General features: G+C 39.7%; 2 protein-coding genes across 3 annotated transcripts in view; both read right to left on the bottom strand.

The window, feature by feature from the left end:
* The window catches only part of gbf1 (golgi brefeldin A resistant guanine nucleotide exchange factor 1), a 239,332-nt gene that overhangs the window by 60,180 nt on the left and 166,589 nt on the right, over positions 1-12,563 (bottom strand). The gene's annotated exons all lie outside the window — the stretch shown is intronic.
* Positions 8,220-12,563, bottom strand: LOC125903996 (uncharacterized). The gene is made up of 3 exons (XM_049601248.1): positions 10,472-12,563; positions 9,883-10,058; positions 8,220-9,174 (listed from the first exon to the last, which is right to left on the bottom strand). Exons 1-3 carry the CDS (start codon positions 10,626-10,628, stop codon positions 8,515-8,517), a joined length of 993 nt encoding a protein of 330 aa, XP_049457205.1. The 5' UTR covers positions 10,629-12,563; the 3' UTR covers positions 8,220-8,514.

Below are 12,563 nucleotides of genomic sequence, written 5' to 3'. Positions count from 1 at the left end.
CTAGTGCATGGGACAATTTGGATTTATTTATTTTTTGCATCGTTTTTGTTTATTTCGTTAGTTTGGTTTTTATATATCTTTTTATTTATTGTAATGCATTTCTATTTCTGTTATTACTTTCTCCATCTTCCTTCCTATTGTTACAGGTTGTGGAAGGGTGTGGGTGTGGGTCGTTGTTCACTGTGTTGCCCTGTAACTATGGCAAAATTTCAATAAAAATACATTTTAAAAAAACAAACAAACAAAAAAAACCCCACACACAATAAAGAGGAACTCATCTGAGGCTTAACACCACACACCAATAGAATATAATAAGTATGTTTTCTTAGGTGTGTAATGATCTGAAAATAAGAACTGTTGTGCTATTGTTACCTTATAATGAGATGTTTATCACTACATAGGGAGCAGGTCTTCGCCATGTGGCACTGCCATGTTTCTACAGTAGTCCAGAATGGACAATTCTGTAATGTGAAACTGCTTTATTTAGTATTCTAGCAGTTTAAATTAACTGCTCCATTTGTTTTGGAGAAAAGCGACCTTTGTGGATAATTCTGCTTTCAGCAAAAACCTCCTCAACGTCTGGACCTTGGCATCATCTTCAATCAAACCCTCTCTTTTGACCAACACATCACCAAAACAGCCTTCTTCCATCTCAGGAACATCGCCCGCCTCCGACCATCCCTCTCCTTTTCAGCTGCACAGACCCTCATCCACGCATTCATCACTTCCAGACTCGACTACTGCAATAGCCTCCTCTATGGTTTATCATCCAAAACACTCAAGAAATTCAATATATTCAGAACTCAGCTGCTCGTCTTCTCACACACTCCCGGACCCGTGATCACATCACCCTCGTCCTTCATAACCTCCACTGGCTCCCTATCCCCCAGCGTATCCACTTCAAACTCCTCATCATTACTTTCAAAGCTCTCCCTACCCCCCTATGGATTTTTTTTTCCTTTTTTTTTTTTTGATTGCACTTGTTGCTCTTTGTAAAGCGTCTTTGAGTATCCTGAACAGCGCTATATAAAGCCAGTGCATTAATATTATTATTATTATGTTATTGGAGAAAAACGTGACACACATTAGCATGTGTTGGACTAGCCAGCCTTAGCTACATGCCAAACTGTACACATTTGCATGTGTTGGACTAGCTGGCCACAGCTACATGCCAAACTGTGTTGGAAATACATGAATTGGTAATGTGAAACTCTGTGATTCTATGTTTTTACCAGTTTAAATCAATTGGTCTGTTTATTTTGGAGAGGAAGAGACCTCTGTAGATAATTCAGCTCATGTTAAAAACCTCCTGAACGTCTGGATCAGAAAAAGGTAGGACATTAATTTGTGAGAGAAAAGGGGTGAGCAGACAAAAGTATATTGTGGGCGAGCTGCCTATCTCCGAGATGCCTAACAGCATTGTTGAGACACTGATCTGCACCAAGACACTGCTTTTTTCAACCTTATTAGCCATTTTAATTGCCTGGTCACTTTGTTTTGGAGAAGAAGAGACTGCTTATTGCAAATAAGCTCACAGTAAATGTGAATGAACAATGACGAAATTATAACCGGAAGAAGTTTTAGCTAAATTCTCCTAAATCTTAGACACCTTTAGAACGGCTAACTTTGTTTCTACACTGAATCTCACCTTGCATATCCTGCTGGTATTACAGCGACCCCATAGAGTGGAAAACTCGTTACAGTGTCACTGCCTAAAATTACTCGTCAACTCTTTCAAGGCTGCTATTTGTGTATGTGTGGTCAGCCTAAGAAAAGGACATTACTAGAAATAGTTTCCAAGTCACATGGCTCCTTTTACTATTCTGAGAAGTCAAATGTTCCCCGCTGTGGAGTTTACCCATCATCGTGTATGTGTGTGTCTGTGTTAACACTTACATCATCCTACTACTATAACCCAGAGGATCAATCATGTGACTGTTTGATTCATAATTTATAAATTCACAACAGCTGGAATTACCTTAGGATGGAAAAGTCCATTTGAAACCTGTGTGTGTGTGTGTGTGTGTGTGTATTTGCATGTGTTTTTGCATTTGTGTAATGAAGGCAGTAGGAAATGAATGTACCAACATCAATTGGAAAAACAATTGTGTTTTAAGTTATGATGTATATAAATCGAAAATTTGCAGAAGTCGAACAAAGAGGTCATTGTTTTGAAAGCCACAAGTCAGTCTGAAGTCTTGGCTATGAAGTAATGGGTTAAGTCCCTAGTCAAGGTCAAGTCTTAAACTTTGTGTTTGGAATCCTAAAAAGATTATGATGAAACAGCTGCAAAGTTAAGCTAACCTTAATGCTGCCAACCATGGATGAGAGATAATATCTGGATTTTTGTTATTTAAAAGAGAGCATTTAGGCAAAGATTCCATTACCATACTGACTGTGCTGAGGGTTTATTGATTTCAAGTTTGCAAAAGTTGACTACTAACTGCTACACCTTAGCTTATGTTAGCTGAAGCAATAACTGGGACAGGAACAGTGTTAATTTTGTTGACGAAAATTATGATGAATATTTTTCATCAACAACCTCTTTTCCATGATGAATACGAGATGATGACGAGCTAAAATGAGATCTTTATAATAAAAACTAAGACGAAATCCAAGTTTCATTTTTGTTGATGAGATGAGATAAAACAAAAATGTTAGTGGTGGAGTATTAGACATTGAAAGCCAAGGACAGCCATGCTTATAATTGTCTTCAAATGCCGCATGAGCGATGGGCTGGTAAACTCCAGTAAATAGTCTGCACCAGGATGTTTCGCTTGCCAGCAAAAACACTCTCAGTGGAGCTGTGCCAGCCATTGGTTGTGAGCTGTACTAGCTGTGTGTGTCTGACTGTGGACGATGGAGATGCTGAATGGATTTGCGGAATTTGTTAGCTGCAGCTGTTGCCGTTGGCATTTAACTCCACTTGTTAGCTGCTGAACGGCAGCAGAGCAAGCAGCCACCACCCACCGGACATCTCATCTGATCCCTGCAGGACTCCACTCAGTCTGGACTGTCTCGGAAAGGTTTATGGGTTGATGCTGTTTGACAGGCAGCAGCTTTAATTATTTCTCTGCTTTTAACAGGGAGATTGATAAGTCAGAGTTGACAATGAACCTGGGTACAAATTCAAGTTGTCTCAGTTTAGTTATTTGTGGTGTCAGTCTTTAAGGAGGTGGATATGGTGTATATCTACAGGAATAACTTATGCTGCAGTGTTAAGTCTATTGAAAAAAAGCTGTTACTAAAATTTGAAGAGAAATGGTTCAAAAACTTTCTGTCACTGCCTAAATCAAGGATATTTGTCCATACTGGACCATATGCAACATCCCATTATCTAGAACCAAAGATCTGTAGTTGCACAGCTCAGAGCTGGTATTCTTCCTCTGGCCAGGTTGAGCGATTTAGCAATATCAAAGAATGTGTGAGTTGTGTGACTTTGGGAAAGTGGAAAGAGATTCCCATTTTCCTTTATACTGTACATACAATGATGACTTTAAGCCCAGCATACGCTGTACGATTTTTAAAATCTTGTTGTTAATACCAGCTCACACTGTACGAGTGAATCGTCTACGATGTGTGGCCAAAGCTCACGATTTATGTGCTCACACTGTACGTTCCGATCATCAAGCACGATCAGAGAGCTCACACTGTACGGGTGAAAATGGTTTGTTAACGGCTGCCCCTGCTGACTGTCCTGCCCGTTGCTCCGATTTGTTCCGGAAGTGCCAATGTTGCCAATGAAGCAGGACAAGCAGTTTGCTTTGATGATTTGTGCTATGCTGTGTGCCGAAATGTCGAAAAAGAAGAGGCGTCGGTGCATATGGACTCGCAGATGACTTGAGAGACGTGGACAGTATGGTTTGTCCATTTTACAACAAGAGTTGGAGGTAAGCCGGCTAATGTTACTTTACTGTTAACTTGATAACAACCGTACGCTAACGTTCCCTGTTGTGCGGTAGCTATTAGCCCCAAATCTTACCTTCTATGTGTTGACTTCATATCACAAACATTTGTTTTAATCAGGGGACATAATTAACTTTCTGTCCACCAGCTAGTGGCCAGTAAATGTTAAAATTTTACCAGCCAAAAGCAACAGATTTAAGCACCAATTTGCACGAACAACTTTAAAGCAGATGTGTATTTCTGTAGCTGGGGTTAAGCTGTGGAATTCCTTACAGAGTGATTTAAAGGGCTGTTTAAACATATTTCATTTAAAAAAAAAAGTTTAAAGAAAGAATAGTTGCATTGTATGAACTTGATAGTTAGGTTTCTATATTGTGTACGAGTGTTGGGACAGAATGAATTTATTTCTGTTTTCCTTTCATGTTAATGTTATATTGACTATAGAGTAACTGTAATAGGGTAGACCCTCTGTTTCTATTGTTTATTTGTGTTTTGAGCGAGGGGCAGGTAAAATAAGATTTTCTTCTTCCTGCTCCTTTTTGGTCAAGGAATATGTTTCAGTTGATAGTTGTTTTTTGTTTGTATGATTTTGAATATTGCCATGATAGGAACAAATAAATAAATGAAATGAAATGAAATATACCTGTCACTTGCATATTTTACTAGCATTTGGCTGGTGGGCCTAAATGTTCCTGACTTACAACTCTTGTTGTAATTATTGTCAAATTGTAGCCTAGCCATACTGTATGTGCGCACCTCAATAAACATAACTTTGCTTTATGATATTATCAGCAATAAACAAAAACACACTGACACATGTTACCGCCAAACATGCCTTAACATCATAACAGTACCTTACACTCAAAGCAAAATTGATCTTGTCAGCTTAATCATGTCACCAAGCTTCTGAAATTATGTTTTAATTTTGAACCCTGTCTGTTTTTATGTATGTATGCATGTATGTAGGTGGACGATATGAAGGGATTTCGTGACCTTATAAGAATGTCTGTGGAGGACTTCAGTCACCTTCTGGACAGAGTAACACCTATCATCCAGAAACAGGACACCCATCTAAGAAAGGCCATTAGTCCAAAGGACAGGCTCTCTGTGACATTACGGTTCAGTCAGTCTACAGTACACACAAATCTTGATAGTATGGCTGGACAATGTACAGTAATATAGGGTGTACAAATCATAGAAATAATTGATGTAGTATGTGACATCTATAATTATCTTGTTTTTATGATGCCATCAGCAATAAATATGCAGTTTTCATGCATTAAGACAGTAATAAGATTTTGTGGTGGAAACCTAATGAAACTAAGAGAAACATGATGCTACATTTTTTCATGTATCATTAAGTCCAAGAAGAAAGCAACCAACACCTACAAATCAGTAACATTTTGATTGATGAAGATTAACAAAATTGTGTATTAGAATAATGTCACTTTCATGTGTCATTTAATGTAAACAAACTAATTTCCAATATACAGTGTAGGTCTCTGCTCACTATTATTCCACGTTGCCTGAATTGTCATTTAAGAATCTGTTTTCACTTTGACAGGTGAAACATTCAACTCATTGAGTTTCCAATATCGGATTGGAAGCACAACTCTGAGCAGGACTGTTACAGAGACCTGTGCAGCCCTAACTTCTGTGCTATGCGAGGATTTCCTGAAGGTAACACAGTCAGAAACACTTTGTGTGTGTGTGTGTGTGTGTGTGTGTGTGTGTGTCTGTCTGTGTGTGTCTGTTTTGTGGCTGGCTGCAGTCACTGGGCTCATATTGCTGTAATTCCAAAATGGTAAATACCATATTTTTTGTCAAAACCCTTAAATTAAAGCTGAAAGTCTACACTTTGGTCATATCTTGATTGTTTTATTTCAAATCCACTGTGGTGGTGTATGGAGGCAAAATGATTTTTTTTATTTATTTATTTTTTTAAATGTCACTGTCCTCATAATTATGGCCCTAACTGTACACATGATCTGTGATGATTTCTTTAAGCACAATACACAAGAATTATGCTTTCACTATTGAATATATATATATATATATATATATATTCTATAGTATTCTATATATTCTATATATTCTGTTCTATTTCTTTCTTTATTTGTGTTTTAAATTGCATATCGTTAAAAATACTTGAATTTAGTTTCCATAAGGTATTTCTTGGGCTGTTGGTTATTTGAATTGTTAGCAATATAGGGGCGTGGTCCGACAAGTCAATATTACCATGCTCACACTGATGTACTCTATGACGACCCCTCTTATAAACAAAAAAATAATCAATTCTCGAGTACACATCATGTGGATAAGAATAATGTGTGTAATCTCGTTCTGTTGGGTGAACATCTCACCATAGATCAATCACCCCAAGTTCCGACATGAGAATCTTTATTTTTTTATGAATTACAGTTTGTGTGAAAGTTTTCGAGGAGTCTAGTCTTGGATTCATTCGTATGTTCAAATCTCCTCCGCATATAAGAATGCCTGTCGCATCAGACAAGTCAAATATTTTTCTGTAGATTGCTATGCTACTGCCGGGTGGAATATAAACATTCAGTATTGATACTTCAGTACCCTGTATTTTCCCTGAGACCAGCACACTACTGAATATTTTTAATCACACCTTTTTTTAACTTTACTGAAGGGTGTGATGGCATGGTGTGAAATATCAGCTAACCATACTATCAATGACTACTCAATATTCTATGACTGTCTGAATTTGTTTTGTTTTTGTGCATATATAAGTCACTGTTAACATTTCTTTATCTCACTTTTGGTTCACAGACACCAAGAACTGAGCCAGAGTGGAAAGCCATTGCCAAAGACTTCCATGACAAGTAGCAGTTTCCACACTGCCTGGGTGCAGTGGACGGGAAACACAATTTCATTCAACCTCCTGCCAACAGTGGAAGCATGTATTACAACTACAAGTCCCGGTTTTCCATCATACTCATGGCTGTAGTTGATGCAAATTATAAGTTTGTTTATGCAAGTGCAGGAACCCAGGGGAGAGTGTCGGACGCTGGCGTGTTTGCACAATCAGACTTGAGAGCCGCAATGGACAAAGGCCTACTTAATGTCTCCCCTGATGACGCACTGCCCAACACTGATATCTTGATGCCCTACATGTTCACTGGAGATGAGGCCTATCCACTCAGAGCAGACCTCATGAAGCCTCACCCCTTCCGAAACCTGAACAGGAGTCAGAGACTCTTCAATTACCGTCTGTCTTGAGCTCGACGAGTAGTGGAAAATGCCTTTGGAATATTAGCCAATCGCTTCAGAGTTTTCAGAACAACTATTTCCCTGGATCCAGACAAGGTCATGAACATCATCTTTGCATGTCTGTGCCTGCACAACTTCTTACGTGACAGAAGATCTGATGCTTACTTGCCACCTGCCTATGTGGATTCAGAAGATGCCAACCATCAGCTGATTGAAGGTGCATGGAGGAGAGAGGGCATACTATAGCCTGCACCAGTGGGGAGAGCAAGAAATCCCTCTGTTGAAGCGAAGAGGCAACGAGACAGACTATGCCAATACTTTGTGTCACCTGCAGGAAGTGTTTCATGGCAGGAGGGCATGGTGTAAGCTTAAAATCAGGGATGCAGGAAGTAGGGGTGCTGAGGGGGCTGTAGCACCCCCTACTGGCTGTAGCTGCAAGGCAAAACTGTTGACTAAACAAATCGATAAAAAAACATTTATTTTTTGAGTGTAGCATTTCAGCGTAAACTGCCTGAGAAACATGGTTATGTGTTAAACGGTTGAAATCCACCCTTTGTTATTTTTTATATTTCATTTCATTACATAACATCCATTGTATTTTCTGTGTATCTGATGCATAAATGCAGACAGGTTAGATGTGTAGCTTGTTATCTGTCTCTCAATTTCCTGCCTCACTGGTTACAGGATGTAAGAATTTATTATTTCATTTAATAAATGTATTTCTTGTTTCTGTCACAGATCTGTAGTGTGACATGCTTTGAATAAGAGCAAGCAATGATCATGTCAACTCATTTGGCAATGGCTTGAATGTAGCGAACATTGCTTGACATTAATTTAATATGTAATAGTTATTGCACTATAACTTTTAAGAGTGAGAGTGGTTTGATTTTAGCCAGTGTACCTTTCTACAAAATACAGGTTAATTGTTCTCTTTACACTTTTCCTGTTTTTATTATTACAGTATTATTATATTCTAGTTATTTGTGTGGTTTTAAGTCCATGATATTTGAAAAGATGTACCTTATTCTATTTTAAACTGTTTATTAAAACAATGCAAACAAAACACTTGACTGCTATGCACGTACTCAATTTTGTTTTATTTTGTGTCATAAGTCATAAAAGTCAATGACCAAAAACAGTTCAGAGCATTCAAATATAAATATATAAATACTGAAAAGAACATTTAAAAAATACTCATCTATACTAAAATATGTACAATAGACACAAAAATGCACTTACTACAGAGTGAATGATAACATTTCCATATACATAAACAAATCTCTTTTCAAGGCACTTAGAAGAGAACAGTAGTGCAAAAAAAAGTACAAAAGTTAACTTGCATCCTGATCAACCACTGCCAATTTTCAACTATTATTCATCTTCATTTATCATCCTTATGAAGGACATTGGTTGAGGCTGGAGGCTTTGAGACTGGGTCTGTTGGGCTGGTTGGCTCTGATATGGTGGATGTGGCACTTGCATTGGCACAGCTGTGTAACGGTCATACCTTCCCTGAGTTGACTGGGAGCCCATAAATGGTACTCCCCCTGGTTGGTACTGACTGAGGGTTGCGTGTTCCCGGGCCTGCTCTGCCTCTAGGGCATCATACAGTATGTTCATAATATTTCTCCTAACTCTTAACTGAAGCACTCGATCTTTAATGCTTCTTAGCTCATTTGCAACTTGTTGACCGAATACCTCCTCACTGTCATTAGTTGTAGAAGACAGAGTATTATGAACCTGTTTTAACAAAGTTAACTTTGCTAACTCAACATTGTTAGCATCAGAGGACTTTCCCTTTGCTTTGCTAAAGCGTGGTCTTTTGGGGGTCTCATCATGACGTGATGCTAATTCAGTCGAAGATGTTTCCCCCTCTACAGTGGCAGAGACTGAACTTCTAGGGGACTGAGCAGAGGTTGATGGAGGGGAGAGCATCTGGGACATTTCATTGTTGTCAGCTGACATGTCAAGCACCACATCTTCGTCTTCCATTTGCCCCTCCTCTGTCTCATCAATGTCCTCGATGTCAAGCTGTAGTAAATAACACAGGTAAAGACATGCAGAAAAAAATAAGATAACAGAAGGGATGCCAACCAGACCTTTTTGTTGAGATCAAAATCTTTTCAACACAACTGAAAGTGACAGACAGTTCACCCAAAAACTTCAGTTCATGGAAGTGGAAGGATGGGTGAAGTTTTTTAGCTCACAATACACTGTTGGTGTTTCAGAGGAAAACGGTTTGCAGTTATCCCACAAACATTTGAATGAAATGGTGACATTGGTTCAAACCAAAATAAAATGTATAATAAAACACATAACTCATACAAAGTAATTATCCAAGTGTCCTGTTTTGGAAAATGTCAGAAACACTATGTTTTTAACCTTAATGTGTACTGTAGCCGGTGGCTTTTTATATCAATCAATCAATTCAATCAATTTTATTCATAAAGCCCAATATCACAAATCACAATTTGCCTCACAGGGCTTTACAGCATACGACATCCCTCTGTCCTTAGGACCCTCACAGCGGTACTCCCCCTGGTTGGTACTGAGCCATGTTCACATATGATCAAATATGGCATACAAGTAAGGCCAAAACCCCTTTCCTCTGAAACACCAGCAGTGTTTTGTGAACTAAAAAACCCACCCTTCAATTCATGAGTGTGAATGGATCATTACAGAATGTTAATTTTTTGGTGAACTGTGCCTTTCGGATTGCACATGCTCGAAAACACTTACTCTCAAGGTTGATTCCATTGCTCTGTGCGTCATATGGGGCTTTAAAAACTCCAAGTGTGCCAGGATCCATCTTTGTTTTGGTGTTAATGGCTTCTGTCCACTGCCACTTGCTTTTGGCTTCACAAGTTTACCATACTGGGTCCTGAGAGATGCAGCTTTGGTTTTCACTTCATTGACTGCATAAAGATGGGAACACATTAGGACCCTGACCAGACAAATCAAAAGTACAATGTACATTTTTCTCTTTGTAGCCTAATTGATCTGCAATAGTCTGTTTCATATGCCCTTCTCATATAGCCTATATACACAAAAACAGGTCAGTCCAAGTTTTGATTCTCTTTCTTCTCTTTTCTTTTTCTCTCTTTTTCTCTCTCTCTTTTCCTCTCTTTTTCTGTCTATATCTCTCTCTCACATACGCACACACACACACACCCTCTGTGTGTGTGTGTGTGTGTGTGTGTGTGTGTGTGTGTGTCTGTGTGTGTGTAACTGTAACCGTTGTAACTGCCATTGTACCTCATCTAGCGCGCTAGCTTGTATGTTTGTTGCGCTTGTTTGAAAATGAGAGCAGAAAAAACTAAAAACTTACCAGGCAGCTGAAGAATATTGGCTATCTCCTGCCAGCGTTTCTCTCGTTGATATCGGTCGTGGTAGGTGGAAGAAGAAACGTCGAAAAGGCACTCATACCGTTGCCACAGCTCAACCAACCTGGCCTCCATATTTTCAGTCCACTGATGCGTTGCCATGGTGATCTATGTCTTCGCGCAGGCGCAGTGAGGGATAAATGCACAGACGTTGGCGAACCGGCTCATGGCTCTGCTTCAACTGTGCGAATGCCTGTGCCAGCCAACCAAAATTTCTGACATGTCAGAAATTCATCCAACCGTCCGACCACGGTTCTGGAACAGATGATCGGCCCTCACTCCCCCCAGTACACTGCACAGCAAAAGACGCACGACGAAGCGGAAATCCGGCCCGAGCGTCCGCAGGTTGTGCGTCTCAAAAATCGTGTCAAATCCGGTCAAAAATCGTACAGTGTATACTGGGCTTTAGAGAGTTAGTGTTCCATGAAATGGAATGGCTAGGAATGACATGGAATGGAATTCCTGACAATTCTGGGGCTGGTTGCACCAACTGGTCTTTACTACGCCTGGTCGTAACTCCTAAGACGGTGTTTGTTAAGACCAGTCTTAAGGAGTGGACTTACCCCGGATGTACCAACAGGGCTTACGCCTGGTCTTAGCTACGCTGGTTTTAGCTGTGTGCGTCCACGTGAATGTCCCCGGAATGCCCCTCGCAGCCTGCCTAGAGGAGCGCGGTGACGTTAAATGATGTGCCACTGAATCACCCCGTGTGCTTGACAGATGACAATTGACAGTTGACAGCCCCTCTCATCTGTGTTGACAGTTTATTTACAGTTTAAGATTTGAAGAAAACATGAAGGATCAACGAAAAACTTTACTGACACTGAAATTAGAAAATTAATCAAGCTGTACAGCGAGCACAGAGACATATCACAAATAAGAACAAACAGTCGGTATGGGCAGAGATAACATGGCACATCAATACGTGTTCAGACTCTGGCTGCCTTCATACAGAGGCTGACATGAGGAAGAAGTGGCAAAAAAATACATCTCCTCCAAAAAAAATCATCCAACTGGCAGGGGTCCTCCCCGAAAACCTCAATTTACAGTGACATCGTTGTTGACGTATTTGGGGAGGATTCCCCTGCCTGGTGGGAAGGCTGGTGGTGGTGCTGCGTTGCAGCAAACTGTAAATCCGGTGACAGCTCTCTCAATAAGTTCAAACAGATCTCTCCTACCAAATTGAAACCTCTCAATCAGCTCCTCGTCATTATATCGGCTATGTCCAATTGCTTCTGTCCCTAATTACCCTCTCCCATCTAAATGCCTGCTTGTATACAGACGGTGGATGAGATATTCCATAATAAAGTTGCGCTCTCCGCGCTCTATAGCGCATGAGCGCAGCTTGATAATGACCTTACACCTGCTCTTGACTAGGTGTAAGATTTACGCCCGGTCTTAGTAAGAAGAAGTCTTAAGCTGTGTTGGTGCAAGCAGCGTAACTATTAGGTCGGACTTAGAACGCCAAGTTACGACCGACTTAGCTCAAGACCAGGCTTAAGACCAGTTGGTGCAACTGGCCCCAGGGGCTCCGATGGCCAAAATGTTAGAATGTTTATTTAATTTCGATGGCAATCAAAATAATTTTATTGCAAAAAATGGGAAGAGAAGGCAAAAATATTTGTTTAATTAGTGCCTATTTTGATTTTTTTTTTCAGTACATCATATCTTTGTGAGTGATCCCTGGATCTGTCTTACACAATGATGATCTGAATATATACGAAGCTTTTAATGCTCTGTTCCATTTTCTTTCCTTTAAATGTTGTCTGAAAATATGCATGTTTGACCCTGGTCCTGGCTTGTTTTGATTTTGGTTTTGATCTTGTAAGCCCATGTGGGCTGGGCATATCTGTTTGCATGAAACAATAATAAAAACTGTATTAATTCATTCATATAACAATTTGACTTACGCCAGGTCCACAGTGCTGGAATATTGTGCTACTAACATTGTTCTCTAATCATCTGGATGTCAAAATGCTGCTGATACACTGTAATGAAGATGCTTTCAGGCATTTCTCTGGAAGTTGAGCAAATGGG

The sequence above is a fragment of the Epinephelus fuscoguttatus genome, linkage group LG16 (genome assembly GCF_011397635.1).
Source record: "Epinephelus fuscoguttatus linkage group LG16, E.fuscoguttatus.final_Chr_v1".
NCBI lineage: Eukaryota > Metazoa > Chordata > Actinopteri > Perciformes > Serranidae > Epinephelus > Epinephelus fuscoguttatus.
Note: the sequence above shows the minus strand (reverse complement) of the source record. Positions and strands in the feature narration are given on the sequence as shown.